Source organism: Phocoena phocoena, chromosome 11, assembly GCF_963924675.1.
Source record: "Phocoena phocoena chromosome 11, mPhoPho1.1, whole genome shotgun sequence".
NCBI classification, from domain to species: Eukaryota; Metazoa; Chordata; class Mammalia; order Artiodactyla; family Phocoenidae; genus Phocoena; species Phocoena phocoena.
In genome coordinates this window covers 47,169,560-47,194,857 of record NC_089229.1, presented here as the reverse complement: position 1 = coordinate 47,194,857, position 25,298 = coordinate 47,169,560, and the positions used below count along the sequence as shown (strand labels likewise).

The 25,298-nt window shown below is 38.7% G+C and overlaps 1 protein-coding gene across 2 annotated transcripts in view; it reads left to right on the top strand.

Annotated features, from left to right (window-relative positions):
- Positions 1-246: 246 nt before the first annotated feature.
- Positions 247-25,298, top strand: part of RAB3IP (RAB3A interacting protein) — a 50,029-nt gene continuing 24,977 nt past the window's right edge. Inside the window, exons 1-4 of one of the 2 annotated variants that reach the window (XM_065887126.1) lie at positions 247-356; positions 1,030-1,174; positions 13,584-13,859; positions 14,565-14,823. In XM_065887126.1, coding sequence (XP_065743198.1) covers positions 1,134-1,174; positions 13,584-13,859; positions 14,565-14,823 — 576 coding nt within the window. In that variant the 5' untranslated portion in view covers positions 247-356; positions 1,030-1,133. The remainder of the gene's footprint in view (positions 357-1,029; positions 1,175-13,583; positions 13,860-14,564; positions 14,824-25,298) is intronic. The other variant, XM_065887127.1, reaches the window with a different exon arrangement.

Here is a 25,298-nt window from a genome sequence, read left to right as displayed (position 1 = left end):
TGTTCCCAAGGAAACCGCCCGCTGAGGCACCTGGGGCCCGCGCCGGGCACCTGCGAAAGCCCCGGCTGTCGCCAGGGGGCGCGGGAGCGCGTCGGCCCCACCGGCCCCACGCCCGCCCCGCCCCCATCCCCGCCTTCCCTCCCCGGGGCCGGACAGCTCCCGGCTCCCAGCTCCGCTGCCGGCGCAGGCGCAGTCCCGCGCTCCCTCGGCGGCTGCCCCCCGGTAGTGCACCCGCCGCGGCTGATTGTAGCCGCGTCGGCCCGCCGTTCTCCTCCGCCTGTGACTCCTTCGGCGCGCGTTGTGTGCGATTCTGCGCGCGCCCTGAGCGCTGGCCGCGGCCGCGGTGGGTTGGTCAGGTGAGTGCATCCGCGGGAGGGAGAGGCCCGGGGCGCGGAGCACCGCCCCCCTCGGTGCCCGCGCGCCCGCCGCCCGCGAGTCGGCCTGGAGGGGCGGCCGCGGCAGGTGCAGGTGAGGGCGCGGCGCGCGGGGACCCGGCCGACCGTCCTGGCCCAGCGAGCGCGCTCCCCCGCCTGGGCTCGTGGGCTCCGGGACCCGGCGGCGGCGGCAGGGGTTCGGCGCTTCGGGGCATCTGGGCGCCGCCTGGGGCCGCTGGTGGGCGTCGGGCGGCGGCGGCTCCTCCCCTGTCCTCCGGGCCCCGGCGCGTTACTCATTAACTGCGCGGTTCCGAGCGCTGAGGCTGGTAGCCCGGCGCCCGGTTACCTGTCGGCTGGGCGCGCGCGGCCGGGAGCTGGGGGCCCGGGGTTGCGGAGGGGGCTGTAAGGAGAGTTCGCGAACAAGTCTGGAGGCCGGCGCTGGACGGAGCGAGGCAGTGGGCGTGGACCGGAGACGGCGAGCGGGGCACCGAGTCGAGGCGTAGAGGTCACCCTCGGGAGGTTTCGGCGAAACCTGGTGGGCAAGAGCCGGCACCCGGTATCGCGCCTTAGGAGGCAGCTCAGTTCCGCCTGACTTTTGTTTCGGGGAGTTGAGGCGAGCTGCACAGACGTAATTGTAATTACACAGCCCTTCCAGCGTGGATAACTCGCTCTGACCGCCCGGGGAAAAGAGAGCTTAATGGACTCTGGAAGTGATGGTGGTAGGTGGAATCTGCAGCACGTGAAGAGTTGTCAGTTGTTATGGGATTTAAAAAAGAAAAAAAATCTGTAATGGCTAAAGGGTAAGGTCTTAAAAATTAAGAGCGCTCAGTTAATACTGATTCCGAAGAGTCAGTTTAGTTTCGTGGAAATGTAGCATATTCCGAGGATACCTGTTTCCTACTCTTCTGTTTCCCCCTCCAACTTATCCCTTGCAGAGTAGGGAACAGCCATGTAATCTTTTGCCGTGGAATGATTACATAATTGGAGGAGAGGCCGATAAGAGGATTAAGAACAAAACCGTTCTATTGTAAATCTGTTGAAAGACCTGGTTTCTGTTCATTATCCTCATTCGTATTTTGTTGTTCATGCCCTTTTAAAGAAAAAAAAATGGTGAATGGCACTTCAAGGAGAAAAGAGGCAGAATAGATTTGTAGACCAATCATAGTAAATATTTGATACTGGTAAATATTCCACCAGTTTTATGGGGCCTTGTTCTGTTAACATTTGCTATTTATTTACTAGTGCCATGCATTTTGATAGGACACTTCATGTTTGGACAGACACGTATCCTAAATACGGTTTATGTGATATAATCCTAAAGCCCTTGTGGAATGTATAGAAATAAACTTAGCAGTTACACAGTTTTACTACAGTAGTGTATGTCTTACTATTAGAAGAAAAGCCTTTTCATTTTTTTCTTTTTCCATTTCAGTAGTATTATATATTGGTACATACCTTTGTGAACCAAAGCGGATACATTTAGTATAACCCTTCCTTGTGTGTTTGGCGAACACCTATCTGTGGTATGGAATACCTCTGACTTTTCACCAGGATGGATATTTGATGTTCAGCTGCTTTGTGAATTTGCTAATTCGTGGAGTTTCTAATTAGATCCAGCTGTACTTTTTGAATTGGTGTAGTTATGCATGTGCTTCCTTTGATGATATTATTTTCCTTTAATTGTCACTAAACCCTCAACCTCTGCAACACACGCATAGACACTTTACAAATAATTTTTTAAATTGAAAGAGTCTTAGAAGACAATCTACATCATCATCTTGTTTTTTTGATATGGCAGAACAAAAACTTGTAGGTTACAGTAGTTTCACATGTATTATTGTAGTTAACCTCTTTCCCCCTCCCTTTCTGAGCAGGAGTCGCTGAACCAATTTTAATGAAAAACTGTCTATTTTTAAAGTTTTAGCTCCATTACTTACCGTGCATATGACCTTGAGTAAAGCATTTAACCTCTGAGCTTATTTTCTCCATTTGTAAATGGATGTAGTGTTAGGTTGAACCATATGAATTTGCCAGTATTCAGCTGTTTTTAATATGGCTCAACCTAATATGAACTTCATAATGGTGGGATGAGAATTAAATGAGATACTCCACGTGGGAGGTGGGGGAGAGGAGCAGATGTTAACGCAACAGTGTGCCATGCATCCTGCTTGTTACTTCAAGTACCTTGACTCCTCTAGTCCTCAGCACATTCCTGGAGTATAGATGGTGTTGTTGCATGTTACAAACCAGGAAATTGAGAATCAGAGAAGTGAAATAACTTGCCTCTGGTTACTTAGTTGTCGGTGGTCCTATAGCTGCCTAATGGCAGAGCCAGGATTAAACACTGAGAGTGACTGCCCCAAATGGAACTCCTACCAGTTTTGCTCCTTCCATTCCTGAACTACACCTTCTGTAAAAGAGCTTTGTGACTATAAGAAGACACATAGATGAAAAGTGTTATTATTATTTGTATTTCTGGTTAAAAAATATCCAAGTTTTCTGATGATGGTGGTAACCAGCACTGCTGCTACTACTACGGAGTCTAGAGCTTATGGTGTATCAGGTTCTGGTGTAAACACTATGCCAACTCATTTATTCTCAGAGTGACCTAGGAATTAGGTAATACTTCATCCCATTTTATAGTTGGGAAGGTTGAGTGGTTATGGAGCTTAAGGTGATGGATGCTTAAGGTCAAAGCTAATTAAGTGAGGGCACTAAATTAGGAGTCTGGTAGTTTGTCTTTGATGTCCATGATCTTAACCACTACACTCTACTACCTCTTCATGCATAGGTTGTAATGCTGAAGAATTGGTTTTAATTTAGCTTTTATGAGATACTTAATATTGGTGTAATAAGTAATTCTTAATGTATCGCTGGAGATTTTTAAGTCAAATATTCATTGAGTATCTACTCTGCAAGTCACAGTGGGGGTTAAAGGAAAGACTTTTTAAGGCATCTGGAAGGTGGGCTGTGTAATCATTCCCATATCTTTTGTAAGTTCCTCAGAATTTAGAAAGCACTTTCACATATGTTGTTTTTGTAATTTTAATGAGTGCCAGAGAAGACACAGTGCTAGAATAGTTGGAGAGTGGGGAGGAAGGAAGGATGAGTTGGTAGCGGTACTTGCGTGTTGAGGGAAAGCTTTGAGGATATTCTGAGGGGAGTGCACCTTTTCAAACTAAACCTTTGCCCTATATAGTGCTAGTCAAGATGTAGTTCAACAAAGCGTAGTAAATTGGTTACTAAATGAATTACCTAAATACACCTGATATCCTAAAATAAAATATCTGAGTTTTTGAAAACTCCTTTCTAGCTAGTTTCTCTTTTTTTCCTGTACTGCTGCCCTTACCTTTGCCATGTAGTACGTATCTTTATTTTCTTTTATGCTTCCAAAGCATGGAGTATATGCCTCTATTTTGGTATTTACATTGTGTTTGTAAACGTTTGTTGACAATGAGATGTCTTTTTCTAGTGTACACATGCTTTGGGGGCAGGGCTTTAATTCATCTTACCCCATTTTATAGCTTTAGCATTGGGCCTGGAACCCAGTAGATACTGTGCTGTTTGGTGATGGATGGTCAGTGAGGAAAAAATGTTAGGATGTATTGAAATTGATCTAGCAGTAGAAATGGGAATGAGTGTTCAAAGTGGGAATTGAGGGGACTAAGGGAAGGGGAGGGGTTACTTACAACAGGTAACGTTAACTTGCCAGCTCTGTTTCCCTTCTGCTTTCTCTTTCAACTTAAAGCTAAATGAGGTAGTTTCATAAGCTTCAATTGTATATAGAAAAAAGTGAAAAAGTAATATTGATTTATCTTAGGATATCAACAACACGAAATTCCATAGCTATAACCATAAGCTAAGATTACTTAGATCAGAGGGAAAAGAATGGAAATTATTGAAATAGTTCAAGTTTGTGAGATTTGTTGCTTATAGTTAACACCTGTAAAGGAGCATACTGATGATAGCTTAGAACCAATTAAATAAGTGAATTGTCATTTGATGTGTCCAGATAATAGTATTGAATATTTGTTTGTGAGAATCTGATTGACAGATCAGGATAAAGTATAAAAGAACAACTAAAGTAAGTTAGAAAAACAGTAAGTAAATGTGCATTAATTAATTTCCTGTTGGGAAGAGAATTATATTTGAACACTATACCTCAAAAGGGCTTGTTTTCCCCTTCCTTCTCCTTTATCTAGGATAAACAAGGATCCCTTCTGTTTTGTAAGACAGACTCCTTTCTGTGCTCTTGTTATTTTCCCCATCATTTATTCCTTCTTAGTTCTTTATAGATATTATACGTTTGTGTTATGCTTTACAATCTTTAGAACATTTTTACATTGACAGTTAAGCCATTTCATTTTCTCAAATGTAGGCAGGGGAGATAACACCACTGTTATAGATGTTGAAACTGAAGCTCAGAGAAATTAAGTGACTTGCCCAAGTTCACACAGCCAGTTAATAACAGAATCTGAACTAGAAAGAAGGTTTTCTGAAGCTCGTTTGATCAATTGCTCAGGTTTCCCCAAACTTTAAAAATTCAGTTTCATCAATCTTGCTACAGGGTACTTGCTGTTTTATCTCTAATTTTTAAAGGTGGCCGGGAGTCACTATCTCTACTCTTCGCTGCTCTGCTATTTGTTCCCTCTCTGAAGAGTCTTACTGTTTATTTATCCAGTCAATATATACTTCAGTGCCTATTGAATATTTAGTTGACATATATTCTTACATACATAAGATAAAGAGGCTTACACTTTTAAGAAGAAGAAACCTGGAAAACAATTATTTTTTACATTTTTGTTCCAAGAATTTGTGATTAAATACTGTGTTAGTAACCCAGTAAGTTCTGAGAATTTTCTGAAAACCTTTCATTTTAAGAATCTGCAATAACTAACATCTCTCAATATGTTAGGTTGTACATTTAAATCCTGTTGAATTAGTAAATGGAAATTAATTTGTGGTCTGTTTTAATAAGAGTGGGAAGATTGTGAGCTTGACAGACCATCTGACTAATATTTCCCTTGGGTTATGAATTAAATTCACACTTATAAACATAGACTGCTTCCTAAAATGTAAATGTGAAATTTTTTTTTTTTGCTACAACCAAAATGTTAGTTTGGAAAACCAACTTTATAATTATAGGGAAAGTTAATGAGAAATTTTTTTTTTTTTTCCGGTACGCGGGCCTCTCACTGTTGTGGCCTCTCCCGTTGCGGAGCACAGGCTCCGGATGCGCAGGCTCAGCAGCCATGGCTCACGGGCGCAGCCGCTCCACAGCATGTGGGATCTTCCCGGACCGGGGCACGAACCCGTGTCCTCTGCATCAGCAGGCAGACTCTCAACCACTGCGCCACCAGGGAAGCCCGAGAAAATTATTTTTTATATATACACCTTTTTGTTTTGTTTTTTCTTCCTTTATATAGTATTTGAATAAATCTCAAAACTTTCTAATTATTGAGAATTTAAAATACAATAAGTAGATGCAAAAGTATGATGAACCTCAAATTTCCCATCATCTAGCCCATCAGCAATGGTCAGTCCTGCCCCATATACTTCCCTGTATTTTTCCCCCTCCTGTACTATTTTGAGCAAATTCCAGGAATTGTATAATTTCATCTGTAAATATTTCAGTATGTATCTCTAAAAGATAAGGGCAGTTAGGTACAATACTATGACACACTTTGAAAAATTAACACTAATTCCTTAGTATCGAATATCCACACTGTTTTTGAATATATCATAAGGCCACTATAGTAAAATCAGGCTTCTGTTGATTTTTATTTATATGCTATTCCTCCCCTCCCCATCAAGAACTATAAGGGGCTGAGTGAGTATTTATTTTAAACCCCAGCAAGGCAGCAAAATAGATAAGGAAATGATGGTAGAGAGAATATAGGGAAAAAACCAGAAAGAACACAAAGTAATAGCAAATGCTCATTTCAATAGCAGTGCATTAGAGAAACTTTAGTCTTTTCTTTCTGAAATTAAACAAGCGTTCAGAGATTAAATAGGATTCTTCTACTTGGATTGTTCTCTTCTTACGGTTGGTTGGGTAAGACTGCCTTAGAGATCCTCTTGTCTTGATGTAACCTTTATCTGAGTCTTACCCCTGACCTCCAATCAGTTTTACCTTTTAAGTGATTCTTAGATGTAGTGGAGTCAGGTGTTGGAGTCAGACGCACCAGGGCTTGAATCCTAGCTCTGTGGTTTATTGACTGTTTGACCTTGACAAAATTAATTTAATCTCTCTGATCCTCAGTTTCTATACCTGTAAAATAGACATAAGAATCATTTCAAAGGGATGCTGTGAGGAATAACAGAATAATGTACATAATGTATATGTGTATATGTCACACATATAGAATGTAATAACATAATGCATATGTGTGTATATGTAGAAATATAAATGAATTGTTGTGAATGTTTTTCATATATATAGATAAATATGCCTCCGTCTCCTCATTTGCAATGCGTGATCTTGGCATTAGATCAGACCTTCATAATCTCTTGCCTAGCCTATTGCAATAACCTCTTAACCAATTGCCTCTAGTCTCCTCTCTCTACTTAAAGTCCTCGGGAGTCATTTTTCTAATGACATCACAGTACATCTGTACTTCCTAAAACGTAGATCTGAGAATCTCTTGGATAAACTCCAAGCAGCAGTTTCCATGTTAAATGAAGCTTTTAATTATCTGTCGCATATCTGCCTCTCCAGCCTGATTTTCTGTCACTCTTTTTTTTGTTGTTGTTAGTTTCATTAGTGCCAAACCCTTATTCCTTGACTGTCCTGTCCTATTTCCTTGCCTAGCCGACCTACAGACTCTTATTCCGCATTTCAAATCTAACTTATATTTTATTTCTCCTTGAAACATTCTCTTCCTCCTCTCCCCCCCAATCCACAGGGTAATCATTTAGTGGCTCATGATAGGCTATGCACCTTCTTTTTAGTCCATTTTCATATCTGTGTTCTCAGAACTTAGTACCAGCATTTGCCCTGAGGAGAGTTGGAGCTGGCAGACATCTTCCATTCCAACTAGAATAAATATAATTGATAAAAATTATTAAGTACACTTATTTTATACTAAAATAATATACGTATAAAATATATTTAGTAAGTATATAAATCATTAAGATTTTTTCTAGGCATTCATTAAATGAGTTAATACACGTGAAGTTTGTAACAACACATAGCTAACTGACACATAGTTAACTTTGAGTAAATATTGACTGCTGTTTTTGCTGTGATAGTGCTGATTTCTGCAAAGAAGAAATAACGTAATGCATACTAGAAATCAGAAGCAAATTGTTTTGATCAACTTTTTTTAAATTGGAAATCAGCTTTATTACTTAAAGCTGAGTAATAAGAAAGCCATCCAAGCTGTGTTGGTAATTCACCCATAAGAATTTAATGCTGTTGTCCTTTTTATTCATTTTTAGTGATCCTTGACAAGTTTAGTTTATGAATTGGGATAATCTCCACTTGAAATTAGTTTTTTAAATTACTTACTACTGGGCTTCCCTGGTGGCGCAGTGGTTGAGAGTCTGCCTGCCGATGCAGGGGACACGGGTTCGTGCCCCGGTCCGGGAAGATCCCACCTGCTGCGGAGCGGCTGGGCCCGTGAGCCATGGCCACTGAGCCTGCGCGTCTGGAGCCTGTGCTCCGCAACGGGAGGGGCCGCAGCAGTGAGAGGCCCGCGTACCGCAAAAAAAAAAAAAAAATAGTTTAAATTACTTATTACTTAATGCAAAGAGTACTACTGCTTTAAAATAGTTTATGTTATTCATATAAGAACTCTGAATACAAAATAAATCTTAAAGCTTCCATGTACTATTTGAAAGAACAAAAGATTTTCAGATTAGTCTGGTTGGCAGCTCATTACAAGCTAAGCTAAACATTTTATGGAAATGTCACATGCTTGATAAAGGGACTACATTTAATCTTAAAATAATCTCCTTTTTAGGAGTGACTGGAATTTAAACAATGTGTTGTAGGTAGAGGCACTGCTTAGAGGTGCTCTACTCTATGAAATACTACTTGCATTTCTCTTTTAATTCTCACCCTGTGAGGAAGAAAACCGAGCTACAGATTTCTAGATGAGAGAACCTAGGCATACATTGGCCCAGTAACTTGATAGAAGCAGAATTCAGACCTGCCTTTCTTTGAGGTTTGGGTCTTATGTTCCTAGCCTGTGCTCCAGTTTATGCAACATTTGTATTTTCCATAAATACTTTGCTTTCATACCTTAGACATACCTGGAAAGTCCTTCCAGGGGGGTTATCTTTCTCATTATTTCCTACTCTTCTTTGGGTCTTTTCTTTGGCTTCACTTTTCTGGGAGTCCTTTCCTTCTGATTTATTTGCCCCTCCTGTGTGGTCTCTTAGTAGCCTCTGCATATTCTATAGCATTTATCACACCATCATTGCCACTGTCAGTGTCTCCTACTATGTTGATACTATTTGGGAGCAGAGATGATTTATCATCTTCTTTCCCCAGAGCCTGGCACATAGTAGACTCTCAATGAATATTTGTTGAAAGAGTAGTTGAGTGTTTATAGGAAAACTAGGGTGGATGTTGCAGGGATGATGGGTTTTAATTCAGCTTAAGGAGAAACATATTTACATGAACCATCTAACAGTGGAAAGGCAAAGCAATTCTAGTAGTAGTAGTGTGGTGTGGTGGTGAAGAGCTGGGACTCTGGAGTCCAACAGACATAGGTTTTATTTATTTATTTATTTATTTTTAAAGTCTTTTATTGAATTTGTTGCAATATTGCTTCTGTTTTATGTTTTGGTTCTTTGGCTGTGAAGCATGTGGGATCTTAGCTTCTGGACCAGGGATTGAACCTGCACCCCCTGCATTGGAAGGCAAAATCTCAACCACTGGACCGTCAGGGAAGTCCCAGACATAGGTTTTAATACTGGCTACCCTAAGCTGCAGCTTCCTTAACTGTACATGTGCTGGAACTATACCTGATATTTAGTAAATGCTCAGTAAATATTAGCTGTTATTATGAGAGAAACCACCCTATAATCCTGTGTGACTGGGGGGGACTGGAAATTTGATGGCCCAGCTCCCCATACCCTCCTTCTCCCCCTGGATTATTTTGAAGCAAATCCAGGTAGTTTTATTTCATCTATAAATACTTTTGTGTGTATCTCTAAAAGGTAAGAATTTTTTTTTTAATGTAACCATTATACCATTATCTCTAAAAATGGACAGAAATTCATAATAATATCAGTAATATCCAGTGTTCAAGTTCCCTTTATTGTCTTATAATATGATTTTACAGTTGGCTAATTCAAATAAGAATTCAAACAAGGTCCATATATTATATTTCATTATGTCTCTTAAGTCTCTTTATAAATTCCCTCTCTTTTGCCACTTTTATTTATTGAAAAAACCAGGTGGTTTATCCTGTAAGAGTTTCCCAAGGTCTAGATTTTGCTGTTTTTGTCCATATGGTATTATTATTATTAGTTTTAGTTTTTGGTACACGGGCTTCTCACTGCTGTGGCCTCTCCTGTTGCGGAGCACAGCCTCCGGACGCGCAGGCTCAGTGGCCATGGCTCACGGGTCCAGCCACTCCGCGGCATGTGGGATCTTCCCGGACCGGGACACGAACCTATGTCCCCTGCATCGGCAGGCGGACTCTCAACCACTGCACCACCAGGGAAGCCCCATATGGTATTATTTTTAATATGTTCCTCTAGGCTCTGTATTTCCTATAAACTGATGAAGGCGTTATTTTTAGTATGTTCCTCTAGCCTCTTTCCTATAAACTGATAAAGACCTAAAGGCTTGATTGGATTGGGATCTTTTTTTTTCTTATTAGGGGGGCAAGAATGATTCATGGATGGTGGCGGTGTTCATTTCCTGTTTTACCACATAATTCTCATAATGTCTGATTTTCTCCCTTTTTGTGATAATAATGTCATCAGTGAGTTCAGGTACTGTCGTTCTGATTCATTAATTATAAAGTACCCCAGGTTTTACCTTAGGGTTTTAGTTATTGATAAGTGTAGCCTAGACTCATTATTTCATTAGGATTGCAAAGTTATATTTATTAAATGGGATTCTTTTAAAAGAAGGATTTTTCCTCATAAACTATTTAGTTCTTTAATGTATAGGAAAGTCAGGGTAAATACTGGATTCTTTCCTTTATTTTACCAGTTTTCAAAATAGTGAATTTGTTCCATAGCACTGATCAAAAGGGACCAGTGAGAGGCTTCCCTGGTGGCGCAGTGGTTGAGAGTCCGCCTGCCGATCCAGGGCACACGGTTTCGTGCCCTGGTCTGGGCAGATCCCACATGCCGTGGAGCGGCTGGGCCCGTGAGCCATGGCTGCTGAGCCTGTGTGTCCGGAGCCTGTGCTCCGCAACGGGAGAGGCCACAACAGTGAGAGGCCCACATACCGCAAAAAAAAAAAAAAAAAAAAAAAGGGACCAGTGAGATTTTTTGTTTTGTCTTATTTTTAGTATAATCATGAACTCATGGGTTTAGAATTATTTTTTGTTCTTTAGAGGTATTATCCTTTTTGATGTTCAGATTGTCCCATTTTTGGTTAGTGGGAGTCCTTTTGATACCACTCCAGTAGTCTTTGATAGCTTTCTTGCTTCCTGGTAAAACAAGATGTTGCAAGGACTTCTTGTACATTACTGCCCCGGGCTTGGAATCAGCCATTTCTCCGAGGAGTCCTTGTTCTTTTTTCATAGGAAATGGTATTACTCTGGGTACAAGGGGTACTCATTGCTCCTGAGTTGGTTGCTGTTGTTATACCTTTTCAGTGGATAAAGGTAGACATCTTTTTAAATAAAAAAAATTTCCTGGGCTTCCCTGGTGGCGCAGTGGTTGAGAGTCCGCCTGCCGATGCAGGGGATGCGGGTTCGTGCCCCAGTCCGGGAAGATCCCACATGCGCGGACCGCTGGGCCCGTGAGCCATGGCCCCTGAGCCTGCACATCCGGAGCCTGTGCTCCGCAACGGGAGAGGCCACAACAGTGAGAGGCCCGCGTACCGCCAAAAAAAAAAAATTTCCTGATATTTCTGATTCAAATTTAGGACTTCAGAGTTTTAAATTCCTTGACTTTGTATTTGTATCTCTTTTCTCATATGTTGAAAATCTTAGTTCTGAATGATATTAATGTAATTTGTTTTATCTTTTATAATAGTTTCAGAATAGCAGTATCAAAATTACTTACTAATATGATTACTGAAAATTGTGTATGATTTTTTTAACTTCCTTTGACCTTAGAGTATATTCCACTAGGGATATATACAGTTTTATTACTATGTTTTAAAATCATTTGAAATAGTTCTTTTTGATGTTGGTTAAAACTACCATGTTAGTACACAGCTAGATTCATTTGTTTTATTTTTAGATATTCTTTTTTAAAATTTAATTTTGTTTTATCATTTACGTGGTTCCAAGTTCAAATTCAAATGTACAAAGCAGGGTACATTTGGAAAAGTATAGTTTTTATGCCTGTCTCCTCTTCCTGTTCTCGCCCTTTCCTAAAAGTAACGGGTTTTTTTTTTAAATTAGTTTTTGGTGTATCCTTCCATTTCTAAAATATAAGTACATATGAAAAAGTATATATATAATTATATATATATAAATAAATTTGTATTTTCTCCTTTCTTAGTTAAAAAGTAGCTTACTACTTTTACTTGTCTTATTTTCAACGCTTTTTTTATTGAGTGTGAGAGTAAAATTTTTCAGTTTAATGAATGAGGTGGGGGGTTTTTGTATTTTATGATGAAATTATATGGTATATTGGTGCTTGTGTTTGGGAATTTTTTGAAGTTCTGGGAAAGTATTAGTCATGATTATCAAAGTACTATCGTAGGAAAGAAAAAAATTGGGAAGAGAGATTGGATTCAGATTGTAGAAGACCTTGATTTTCCGGATAACAAGTTTGGAATTTATTCTATAGACAGTGGGAAATCAGTAAAGGTTTATAAGATTTCTTTATATTTTTCAAGTGAAAAACTTGAGTGGTACACTTTTTAGTTTTCATGTAAATTCTTTATATAATTGTGAAGTTGCATGAAATATTTTTTACTGATGGAGAAACTGAAGCATACATGTTATTACTAACAGCTGACTGGTAACAGATGTTTATTTGTACTCTGTGCCAGTTACATAGTACACTACTAAATACTTTATGTGGATTGTCTGACTTAATCCTCACAGCAACCTGGAGAAGGGAGGGAATATTATTATTCCCATTCTCATCCCATTAGAGGAGAAATTTAAGGCTTAGAGAAATGTAATGCATTATCCTGGATTGGATCTTGGGCCTATCCAGAACATTATTAGGATAATCAGTGAACTTTGATTGGGATCAGTTGTTTAGATGGTAATAGTGATCAGTGTTAACATCCTGATTTTGGTGATGGTTTACTTAGGATATATACACTGAGATAGTAAGGGGTAATGGGCATCATGCTTAAAACCTATTCTCAAATGGTTTGAAAATGTTAACAGTTTCATAATCTGGGTGAAATATGTACAGGAGCTCTGCGACTCTTACGTAAATTTGAAATTATTTCAGAATAAAAGAAAAAAAACACAGACTCATCCAAAGTCAGAGCCAGTATGAGGCAGAACAGAACAGTTAGTTGAACTACACACATGTGTCTCTATCTTTACTGCCTCTTCTCCTTATTCTAACCAAAGTCACATATGATAGCAAAGTTAAAAATATTAAGCAGGGCTTCCCTGGTGGCACAGTGGTTGAGAGTCTGCCTGCCAATGCAGGGGACACGGGTTCGTACCCCGGTCTGGGAAGATCCAACATGCCGCGGAGCAGCTGGGCCCGTGAGCCATGGCCGCTGAGCCTGCACGTCTGGAGCCTGTGCTCCGCACGGGAGAGGCCACAGCAGTGAGAAGCCCGCGTATCACCAAAAAAAAAAAAAACCAAGCAAATTTTTATTCATTCCTCATTGTTAAATATTTATTAATTACTCACTGTAACAGTGTTAGCCATCACTTTCAAGTTTATTCTGAATCAGATTGTTTGCCTTTTGTAGTGTTTATTGTCTGAGATCACTTAATAAATTTTAAATGTAGTTTCTTTCCTTTGCTGTCTCTTTTCGTTGTAAGTTTATAGTTTATAATGGACTGTTAAACACATTTTATAAATATACATCTTAATTTAATTTTAAATGTCACTATCTCAAAATAATTTCCTGCTTTTTTAACATAGGTTATCCTATGATGAGGCATTTGCTATGGCTAATGACCCCTTGGAAGGCTTCCATGAAGTAAACCTCGCTTCACCTACTTCTCCAGACCTTCTTGGTGTGTATGAACCAGGAACTCAAGAGCAGACTACCTCACCAAGTGTCATCTACAGGCCACATCCTTCAGCTTTATGCTCCGTCCCTATCCAGGCTAATGCCTTAGATGTTTCCGACCTTCCTACACAACCTGTGTATTCATCCCCCAGACGTTTAAATTGTGCAGAAATATCTAGTGTCAGGTAGGAGATCATCAAAATGCTTGTTTTAGAGTATTGTATTAAACAAGCGAAGTTTGCTTGGTTAACTTATTTTAAGTTTTATTGTTTTAGAAAATTTGAGTAATACAAGGTTGTTCATGAAGAGCAATACATGTTAATGCTCAAGAGCCGGGGTCACAAACTTTTTATGTAAAGGGCCAAATAGTAAATATTTTAGGCTTTGTGGGCTACACAGTCTCTGTTGCAACTGTTGGACTCTGCTGTTAAAGTGTGCAAGCAGCCGTAGACAGTATGTAAATGAATACGCTCCAATAAGACTTTATATATAGACACTGAATTTTGAATTTTATATAATTTTCTTGTGCCACAAAATATTATTGTTTTTTTTCAACCATTGAAAATGTAAAAATCATTCTTGGCTTGTAGGCCTTAAAAAACAGGTGGCAGGCTGGATTTATCCTGCATTTAGTTTGCAGACCCCTGTTCTAGAGTAGCACTATCCAATAGAACTTTCTGGGATGATGAAAATGTTCTGTTTCTGTGCTGTTTGATATAATAGCCATTAGACATATGTGGCTATGAAGGACTTGAAATGCGGTTGCTTTGGCTCAGGACGTGCTATTAATTAGATATAGTGGTGAACAGATTGGATAATGCAGTTATAGAGTGTGTTTATGCCAGTTATATTTAAGCACATGCTGATGTTTTTTGAACTCTCCTTTACAGCATCCATGTTACAGACCCAGCACCTTGTTCTACCTCTGGAGTCACAGCTGGGTTAACTAAATTAACTACAAGAAAGGACAACTGTAATGCAGAGAGGGAGTTTTTACAGGGTGCTACCATAACAGAGGCCTGTGATGGCAGTGATGATATTTTTGGGTTGAGTACTGATAGTCTGTCCCGCTTACGAAGCCCATCTGTTTTGGAAGTTAGAGAAAAGGGCTATGAAAGATTAAAAGAAGAACTTGCAAAAGCTCAGAGGGTAAGCAAAAAGATATTTTATTCTTCCATATGTTATATTCAAAATTAATATTTATCCATGGGGGGGCAGCTCAAGTGAAATCATTACAGTTCTACACTTATCTTTTGCATATGCACAGTCTCAGCTCCTGTTGGGCAGCGTTTAGGAATCTGTGAAATTGAGTAGTAAAGAAGCTCATCTAAGAGTACAAACTAGAAAAAAGAGATTCTTAAATTCTTTTTGTGCCCCCCCTACATTGCCTGTTCCCTGTCTTGCATTATCTGTAATGCAGATTTGGTGAGTTATGTTCCATGTGTGGGTGTTTTCCTCTCTGTATGTAATTGACTTTGTGATTATTTACTTGAAGCCATTCAGTCCAAGTCATGTTTTGAGGAACTGTTTTAGTAATGGTGCCTTGCCATTCAGCTGGGTATGAATATTTTCTGTACCTTACCTTGGAGAATTTTCTTCTCCTAGTAATTTGTTCTGTTTCTCACTTGGTCATCTTTTAAATTTCTGTTTATTCCCAAATTTGTGACTATATCTCATTCTTTTTCTGCATCTGTAATTAAATTTTTAAAGGGAAATATATAGCACTAAATATTCATACATTAGAAAAAAGGAAAAGTTTCAAATCAACAATCTAGTCTCCCACTTAAAGAAACTAGAAGAACAGCAAAATAAAACCAGGAGCAAGCAGAAGGAAGGAAATAGTAAAGAGCAGAAATCAATGAAATTGACAACAGAAAAGACAGAGAAAATGAATGAAACAAAGTGCTGGTTCTTTAAAAAGATCAGTAAAATTGACAGACCTCTAATAAGACTGATAAAAAAGAACAGAAGACACATTATCAATAGCAGGAATGAAACAGAGGGTATCGCTACAGACCCTGCAGACATGGAAAGTATAATAAAGGAATAATACAAACAACTCTACGTATATAAATTTCACAACTTAGGTGAAATGGACCAGTGCACATTTAGAAAATTGAAGCAGTAGGGAAAACATTCTATGACATGATTTCCAGCATATTATGACATTTTACAAACATATATTCCCATCTTCTCCCCACCAGACTTTTCTCTCAAGAGCATAACATTGATTTTTGTATCCCCGGTGCCTAGAATAATACAGAATGATGCCTGGCATATATGTCTCTTTATAATGCTTCAATGAATGGCTAATGGTTAAACATCCATGAAGACATGCTGAAACGTTTTGGTTGAATGTATATTTATCAGAAAGAAAAATCAATAGCCTTTTTAATCTTTTCCCAAAGGTAGGGGGTGTGGTGAGATGTGGCTGTATTTGGCATCTGTCATTTGGCTCAGACTCTCATCTTAATACAGAGTATTAAGTGAAATAACAATTTATATAGAGGTAAACTATTGAACATATATATCCATCTTTGGGAATACATTGTTACTGATTGATCAGAATATACTGCTAATTTCTTAGCTCAAGTTTGGAGTTATTTTTGAAATCTTTAGTTTGTTGTATTTAGAAGTACTGTCGAGGTAATTGAAATGATAATGATGTGTGAACACATGCATATGGTGAATTTTATTATGAAGAGTACAAGATAGTATTAATACTTAGAGCTCAAGACTTGAAAAGGACTGTTGAATATGAAAATACTTCCTGAATTAATGGCAACTCGTGAATCAAAATTATGTCAATAGTCATTCTGTTTATTCTGATTATTCTTTTAAGAGTGGCCAGAAAGTTACCATTTTTCCATCCTTTTACTCTTAACCTATTTTTGTCTCCCTATTTAAAGTGGGCTTTCTTGAAGGCAGCATATTAGATCTTGCTTTTTTATCCTTTCTGATAATCTCTGCCTTTTAATTGGTGTGTTTATCTTAGACTATTTACATTTAATGTGATAGAGTTTGGTTTAAATCTGCCATCTTACTATTTGTTTTCTGTTTGTCTCTTCTGTTTCTTTTTCCCTTTTTTCTCCTTTTATGCCTTCTTTTGGATTAATTCCATATGTTTTTGGATTTCATCTTGCCTCCTTTGGCTTATTGGCTGTATATCTTCATTTTGCTAATTTAGTGATTGCTTTAGGGTTTGTAGTATGCAACTTATCACTCTCTACGTTCTGATAATATTATACTATCTCACATACAGTATAAGAACTTTACAAAAGTATGCAGTTGACCCTTGGACAAAGTGGAATTAGGGGCATTGACCCCTGTGCAGTTGAAAATCTGCATATGACTTTATGTGGTTCTGTATCCGTGGATTCAGCCAACCACGGATTGTGTGCTACTGTAGTATGTATTTATTTTTAAAAATCCACATATAAGTGGACACATGCAGTTCAAACCCATGTTGTTCAGGGCTCAACTGTACTTTTGTTTTTGCCATTCAGTTTTTGTGCTGTGATTGCCATAATTTTACTTCTTTATATGTTTTATTTAAATTCCACAATACATTTAAATTATTTTTTCATTAAACAGCTAGTTATTTTTTAAAGGGATTTAAATATAAGAATCCTCATATTTACCCATATAGTTACTATTTCCAGTGCTCTTCATTCCTTCATGTGGATCCAGATTTCCATCTGATACCATTTTCCTTCTGCTTGGAGGACATCCTTTAACATATTTGTTATGTGTGTGCTACTGATAAATTATTTTCAGCTGTTGTATATTTTAAAAGGTTTTTTTTTTTCACCTTTGCTTTTGAAATATAGTTTCACTGGGTAAAGAATTTTAGGTTGATAGTTTTTTTCTTTTAGTACTTTAAAGATGTTGCTCTAGTGTCTTCTGGCTTGCACTGTCTCTCACAAGAAGTCAGCTGTTATCCTTACCTTTGTTTTTCTGCATGTGATGTGATATTCCTCTTTATCACTGGCTGTAAGCTATTTGATTATGGTGTGCCTTGGTGCAGTTCTCTTCGCATTTCCTGAACTTGGAATTTGTTGAGCAGTTCTCTTCGGCTTTCTTGAACTTGGAATTTGTTGAGCTTCTTGAATTTGTGGGTTGTTGGTTTTCATAGAAAATGGGAAATTTGGGCCAATATTTCTTCAAAAACATTTACTTACCTCCCCTATCTCTCCTCTCCTTCAGGACTCCTATTATGTGTACATTAAACTGCTTAAAGTTGTTCCATAGCTCACTGGTGCTCTATTCATTTATTTTTAAAATCTTTTTTCTCTCTGTTTCATTGTGTATAATTTCTGTTGCTGTGTCTTCAATGTCACTACTCTTCTTTTTCCCCCCTGTAGTATCTAATATGTTAATTCTATACAATGTATTTTTTATCACAGACATGTTAGTCTTCATCCCTGAAAGTTTGATTGGGTCTTTTAAGTATTTCATTTGTTTTAACATGTTTAGTCTGTCTTCTAGCTTCTTGAACATACGAAATACAGTTTAATAACAGTTAATCCTTGTCTAATAATGCTTTTATCTCTTCAGGTGAAATGCTGGAACAGATCATAGGCCTCACTTTATTGTTTCCCATTTCTGGAGGATCACTGTCTTTTTTGCCTGATGTCCAATGTCTTAAAAATCATTTCACAGTTTTTTTCTGGTTTTGTTTTTAGTTCTGTCAGGCAGGGTGGTAAATATGATCCCTGGTACTCTATCTTGATTGAGAGTGAAAGTTCTATTTCTGTATTTGTATTGATTGCTCTGCCCCATCCCAGTTAACCCCAACACAGAAGTCTACACTTAAACTTACACTTCAGTAATTTTGAGCTTCATGAAGATAAGGATTACATGTGTTTTTGCTCATGATTATATCTTGAGTACATAATGGCTTCTCAACACATTCTGTTGATTAAATGAATATATACATGTGTATGCAATTACACTGTTGTGTAAGTAGACACACATGCATAATATATTAGTTAGGGATGTGCTAGCTTCTTGTAAGGTACCCCTAAATTTTAGTGACTTAATAGAAGTTCATTTTTATTCATTTAACACTTTAAAGCAAATGTTCATAGTTCACAGGCAATTCTTTGTGAAATAATTCGGGGATCTATGTTTCTTCTGTCTTGGATCTTTGTAATCTTTTAGAGTTTTATTATCGTATCTAACCAGTGAAGTGAAGGGAAAAGAAAACTTGGAGAAAGCACACCTGCTTCTAAAAAGCTTTGACTTAGAAGTGATACACATAACTTGTACCTACATTCCATTGGTGTGAACCAGTTTCATGCTGATACTTAAATGTGTGATGGGCTGGGAAATGTAGTCTTTGGTGGAGTAACCACTTACCAGCAACAAATCCATACTGTGTGTAGGGGGAGCAACCATGTGGTTATTGATTTTCAGGTGCAGGGATGCCAGAGGTGGTGATGTTTGGCCTTCTGCAGGTCATTGCTGAAGAACAACTTTTGGTGGAATCCTAAGACAGAAGTTGGGTTTTAGTACATCACTTTTGAAATGTAGATTCCTGGAGTCTACCCCAGATTCTCTTGAAACAAAATTATTGTATTGAGGCTTGAGGATATGCATTTTCAATAAACTACGCTATTGATTCTTTTTTTAATATATATAAATTTATTTATTTATTTTTGGCTGTGTTGGGTCTTCATTGCTGCTAGTGGGCTTTCTCTAGTTGCAGTGAGTGGGGGCTACTCTCTGTTGTGGTGTGTGAACCTCCCATTGTGGTGGCTTCTCTTGTTGCAGAGCATGGGCTCTAGGTGCACGAGCTTTAGTAGTCGTGGCATGTGGGCTCGGTAGTGGTGTCTCGCAGACTCTAGAACGCAGACTCAGTAGTGGCTCACGGGCTCAGTTGCTCCACGGCATGGGCTCGAACCCGTGTCCCCTGCATTGGCAGGTGGATTCTTAACCACTGTGCCACCAGGGAAGCCCTCCTTTTTGTTTTTTAATTGAAGTATAATTGATTTACAATGTTGTGTTAGTTTCTGGTGTACAGCACCCTATTGATTTTTATATTCACTAAAGTGTGAGACCTACTGATATAAGGTGTTACTTTCAACTTTTAATTATTCTTCCTTAAAAGAGAATGAAAATGACTTAGAAAATAAAATCCGGTGGAATAGCTTGCAGCCAGAGAAAGTCATTCAAAACACGTACTCGTACAGATCCATGTTAAGCATGGCCCTACTAACTGTGACCAAGGATGCTTATAAACATTTACTGTGTTCTTTTATGAACAAACATTTCTTGAGTAACCAGAGTTCTCACAGCTTGTATTAGGCCCTGTAGAGGGAAAAATAAATTAGACTTCACCCTACTCTTAAGGTGCTTACTAGTTGGGGAGAAAAGACATGTATGCATGGTGATGTTTCATTGATCCTTAGTTGTACGTTGTCCCTCATTTTAACATCTCTGAAATCAGTATGAGTTTTAAAATTGCTCCCAGCTAGGCAACAGTCATAAGAGTTGTCATTGCCTGCTTGCGTGCTAACTTGCCTGTAGCCATACATGTTGTTATTAAATCAGTTGAATTATGTGAGCTGGGTGCTGAATTACTGGGTTAAATGTCCTAAAAGGATCTCACTATGATAGGACATCAAAACAAAGAGAAAGGTACAAAAGAGAATGACATACGATAAAAATTTGTGTCTCCATCAGTTTAAAAGAGTTCTTCCTATAAGTACAAAATAAAAATTCTAAGTGAAAAAAAACCAAAACCCATCAGATCATAGTTTCATTGCCAGCATTTTTCTTTCTTGATGTATAAAATGTTTATCGTAAAATTAATGAGTCTTAAATTTGATGGAATATGCTTGATCACAGAGTCCTGATTTTCTGTGTTTGAAATATCCCTCAAATTTCTTTTCTCTAGTACTACTACTCTTAAGTCTGTGTCTCTTGCCTGAAATACTTCAGTAATCAACTGTCTTCTCTGTCTCCAGTCTTTTTTTTTTTAACCTAACCACACTGTCCAAGGCACTGTTTTGAATTGCAGTCTGATTGTCACTGTCCTGTTTAAAATCCTTCAGTGACTTCCCATTGCCTTTGGGATGATTTCCCCTTTTCTTTGAAGTAAGTTCCACTTTCTTAGCCAAGGCTTTTCAGGACTCACCATAAACCTAACTTTCTGACATTATCTGTGGCATCCACCCCTCCCCATCTTTAGCCACTGTGGAATATACTGTTTTAGTCTTTCCATTTGGCAGGCTCCTACTTTATCTAATATGTGCACATCACTACGATAGCCCTTATCAGTTTTCCTTGTGAATCTGTTTAAAGATTTGCTGCCCTCAGTAGGCTATGGCTTTGTGAAAAGCATGGACTGGGCCTCATTCCTTTTCTCTTCCCATCACCTAGATGAATGCCTGATGCATTGTTAGCACGAAATTAATGTTTGTTGAAGGAGTGAATTTCGAATAGCTATTTTACAGTATAAGGTACTGATAATGAAAAGTACAAATGACATTCTAAAAAGTATTCACATTGAAATACAAATTTGAGTTCATATGGGTAGATTGATTTAGACCTAGAAGCATAAAGGTAAAGAGTCAGAGATTTATGCCCAGTCCAGGTGGATGAGATCAAATTGGGGAATGAAACAGGAATGAATCAGACCAGTTTAACTCTAGTTTAGAGTATGGATCAAGGGTAATAACTCTGAAAAGGGAAACAGCACATATTGTAGAGGGTCTTTAGTATCAGGGTGAGGTTTACTTTGGTAAATAGTAGGGAATGATTCAAGAATTTGCCTTTGTGAATGACATATGTGTTGCTCTGAGGATTGGAAGCTTCTCAAGGGGACAGTATCTTACTTGGTTTTGTATCCTGAGGGATTACTGTAGTACCTACATAGTAGGAAATGTTGAATGAATTGACTTAGTTTTCATATATAATTATAAAATTGTGAAATTTGAGAGTTCAGAAGGATCTGGAATTAAACGTATGCATTTACAGAGTTATAAATTAACTCAGGGAGAATTGGCATCTTTATGATGACTTTCTATTCAAGAACATAATATGTCTTTCTTCCAATTTATTTAGGTCTACTTTTGTATTTTGTATTTGAGAGTATTCCATTTTGTGTTGTAGTCTTTAGCATTATGAAGTTTCCTTTATCTACTTTAATGACTTTTGCCCTGCCTAGTCTGATATCAATATTGAGGTCTCTGTTTTGTTTTTATTTGTATTATATTTTTTAGTGCACTTCTATCCATCCTTTTATTTTTAATCTGTCTGAATCACTTAGTTTTAGGTGTGTCTCTTGTATAGAGAATAGAGATGGATTTTGCTTTTTTTAGCTAATCTGAAAATCATTTTCTTTTAATAAGTGAGTTGCACACATTTGTGTTTATTGATAAGTATTCTGCATTGGGGCTTGTTTCTGTCACATAGCTTTCAAATGTCTACTCTATGAATACAATTCTTTTCACTATGTGCTCTGTTTTCTTTGTGCCCTCTTCCTTTTTTTCCTATTTGGTATTTTGGAAGGTTTGATTTCCATTCTAGTTGTTAGAATTTCTTTTAGCCTTTCTTTAGGTACTGACTTTGTTCCCTACTATAAGCAATACCATAAAATTATCTGTAACTATTTCTTTCCTTCTCCTCTATCATTTAATTTTAGTTAAAGGTATTATCTTAATGTTAATCTCTATGGTGTTAAATATGTTTAGGTTTATACTAATTGATTTGTGAGCCTCAAGTTATATCCCTTTATTACCAGTTTATATTTAAGAAGTTAGTGAATTTAGTTTCATCTTTCTCCTGTTTTGTTGAGGTTTTTTTGCTGTTTTTTTTTTTTTTTTTGGTATGCTGGCCCCTCCCGTTGCGGAGCACAGGCTCCGGACGCGCAGGCTCAGTGGCCATGGCTTACGGGCCCAGCCGCTCCACAGCACGCGGGATCCTCCCAGACCGGGGCACGAACCCGTGTCCCCTGCATCGGCAGGCAGACCCCCAACCACTGCGCCACCAGGGAAGCCCCGTTGTTGTTGTTTTTGTGTGTGTTATTTTTACGTTTCTAAAACTTATAACATTTATGTAACTGTTTTCTCAACTTTATCCCCATTGAAAAAAACAGACTTTTTTTAGAACAATTTTAAGCTCATAGGAGAAATTGAGAGGAAAGTACAGAGTTGCTATATATCCCCTTTTCCCACATATGCATAGCCACTCCCACTATCAACATCTCACCCCAGAATTGTACATTTGTTACTGTTGGTGAAGCTATATTGACAGGTTATTATCCCCCATTTACTTTAGTGTTTACATTAGGGTTCACTCTTGGTGTTGCACATTCTGTGGATTTTGACAAAAATATAATAATGTGTATCTATCATTATAGTATCATATGGAACAGTTTCACTGCCGTGAAAATCCTCTGTGCTCTACCTATTCATCCCTCCCTACCCCTCAGTCCCTGGCCGCCCACTGATGTTTTTACCATCTCCATAGTTTTTCCTTTTTCAGAATGTCACGTAGTTGGAGTCATACAGTAAGTAGCCTTTTCAGATTGAATTCTTTTATTTAGTCATGCATTTATTTTCCTCCATGTCTTTTCATGGCTTGATAGCTCATTTCCACTTAATGCTGAGTAATGGTTTGTTATTTGGATGTACAAAAGTCTAATTATTCATTTACTTACTGAAGGATATTTGGTTGCTTCCAAGTTTTGGCAATTATGAATGTGTAAACATCTATGTGCAGGCTTTTGTGTAGATACAAGTTTTCATATCCTTTGGGTAAATACCAAGGTGTATGATTGCTGGATCGTGTAGTAAGAGTATGTTTGGTTTTGTAAAAAATTGCAAGCTGTCTTCCAAAGTGACTGTACCATTTTGTATTTCCACCAGCAATGCATGAGAATTCGTGTTGCTCTCTATCCTTGTCAGTATACACTGTTCTCAGTGTTTTGGTTTTTGGCCATTCTGATAGGTGTATGGTAGTATCTCGTTGCTGTCGTTTGCATTTCCCTGATGACATGTAATATGGAATGTCTTTTCATATGTTTATTTGCCATTTGTATATCTTTGGTGAGGTGTCTGTTCAGATCTTTTGCACATTTCTTAATCAGATTGTTTTCTTACTAAGAATTCTTTGTGTATTTTGGTTAACAGTCTTTTATCAGATGTCTTCTGCAAATATTTTCTCCCAGTCTGTGGCTTGTCTTTTCATTCTTGTGTATTCTCGTCTTCTAGTTGTAATTCTACAGTTAAATAAATTTGCTTCTCACCCCCAGTTCTTAATGTTAAAGCTTCTCCAGTTTTTTTTTTTTTTTCCAGTTTTTTTCTTGGTTACGTGAAACTCATTTGCTGCTTCATAACTCAGCCAAGCTCATGGGGGATATATTTTCTAAAGTTTTACAGTTTTATAATTTTCTGTCTCTGGTCTGACATTTGAAGGATACTTTGGCTGGATATAAAATCCTCAACTCACAGTTTTTTCCCTTGAGTATCTTAAAAATGTGATTCTGTTGTTTTCTAGCATAAAATGCTGTTGAAATTTGATACCTATCTGATTTTCTTTCCCTTGTATCAGTAGTTGACTTGGCTTTATGTTTAACTTTTTTATTATGGTAACTTCACATATCTTCTGTTTGTTTGTTTTTCATGTTTAAATGAATTGGATTTCCCAGGATTATTAGGAAGAGATTCCTGTGAAGGAGTAGGATAAACCAGGATAGCTCTCTCAGTCTCATGTTCCAGGGCTTTCCCTTCTGTTGTTGGTGGTGTATCTGTGTAGCCACTTCTGTCTCTCAGAGGTAAGCCTTGTTCAAGGTTTTCTTGAGAAGGTGGTTCAAGATGATGGTGTTGGAAGATCCTGAACCCACCTCCTCCCATGGACACACCAGATCTACAGCCACATATGGAATAATTCGCTCTGAAAAAGAACTAGTTGAACAGCTTCTCCACACAAAGGATAAAAAGGCCACATAGAGACGTGTAGGAGAGACAGACATGCAGTCTCACCAGGAATCCCACCCCTGGTGCAGCTGACCCACAGTCAGGAGGGATCTCACAAACACAGAGCTTCTCCCTGAGAAGCAAGGGGTTTGTGCCCCACATCAGGCACCTTGGGACCTGCACTGGACAGATGAGCCCCCAAAATGTTTGGCTTTGAAAACCAATGGGGCTTATGTCCAGGAGACCCAAAGGCTGTAGGGAACTGAGATTTCACTCTTAAAGGCTCACATGCAGACTCTCTTACCCTGGGACCCAGCACAAAAGCAGCAGTTTGAAAAGTGCCTAGACCATAAGTGAGGAGATTCATCTGCTAATCTTAAAGCATCCGCCAGAGCGGGAGGGGCTTATTGGGACTCTCTCTGGGGATGGAAGTGCTGGCAGGCTCTGTTTTTGCATTCTCTATCTTGCAAGCACTGGCAGGTGCCATTTTTGCACTCTCACACTACCTTGCTTGTGTTCTCCATCCCTGTGCTCTCCCACAGCCTCAGGAAAGCCAGTGGGCACACGCCACCCCCTTGCTCTCCTGCAGCCCTGCTAAAGCCAGTGGGTGCACACAGTCCACACAGAGCCTTGAATGCCTGGCTCTAGAGGCCAGAGGGGGGCTTGTGTTTTTGGGGCTCCACGAGACTGAAACAGTTG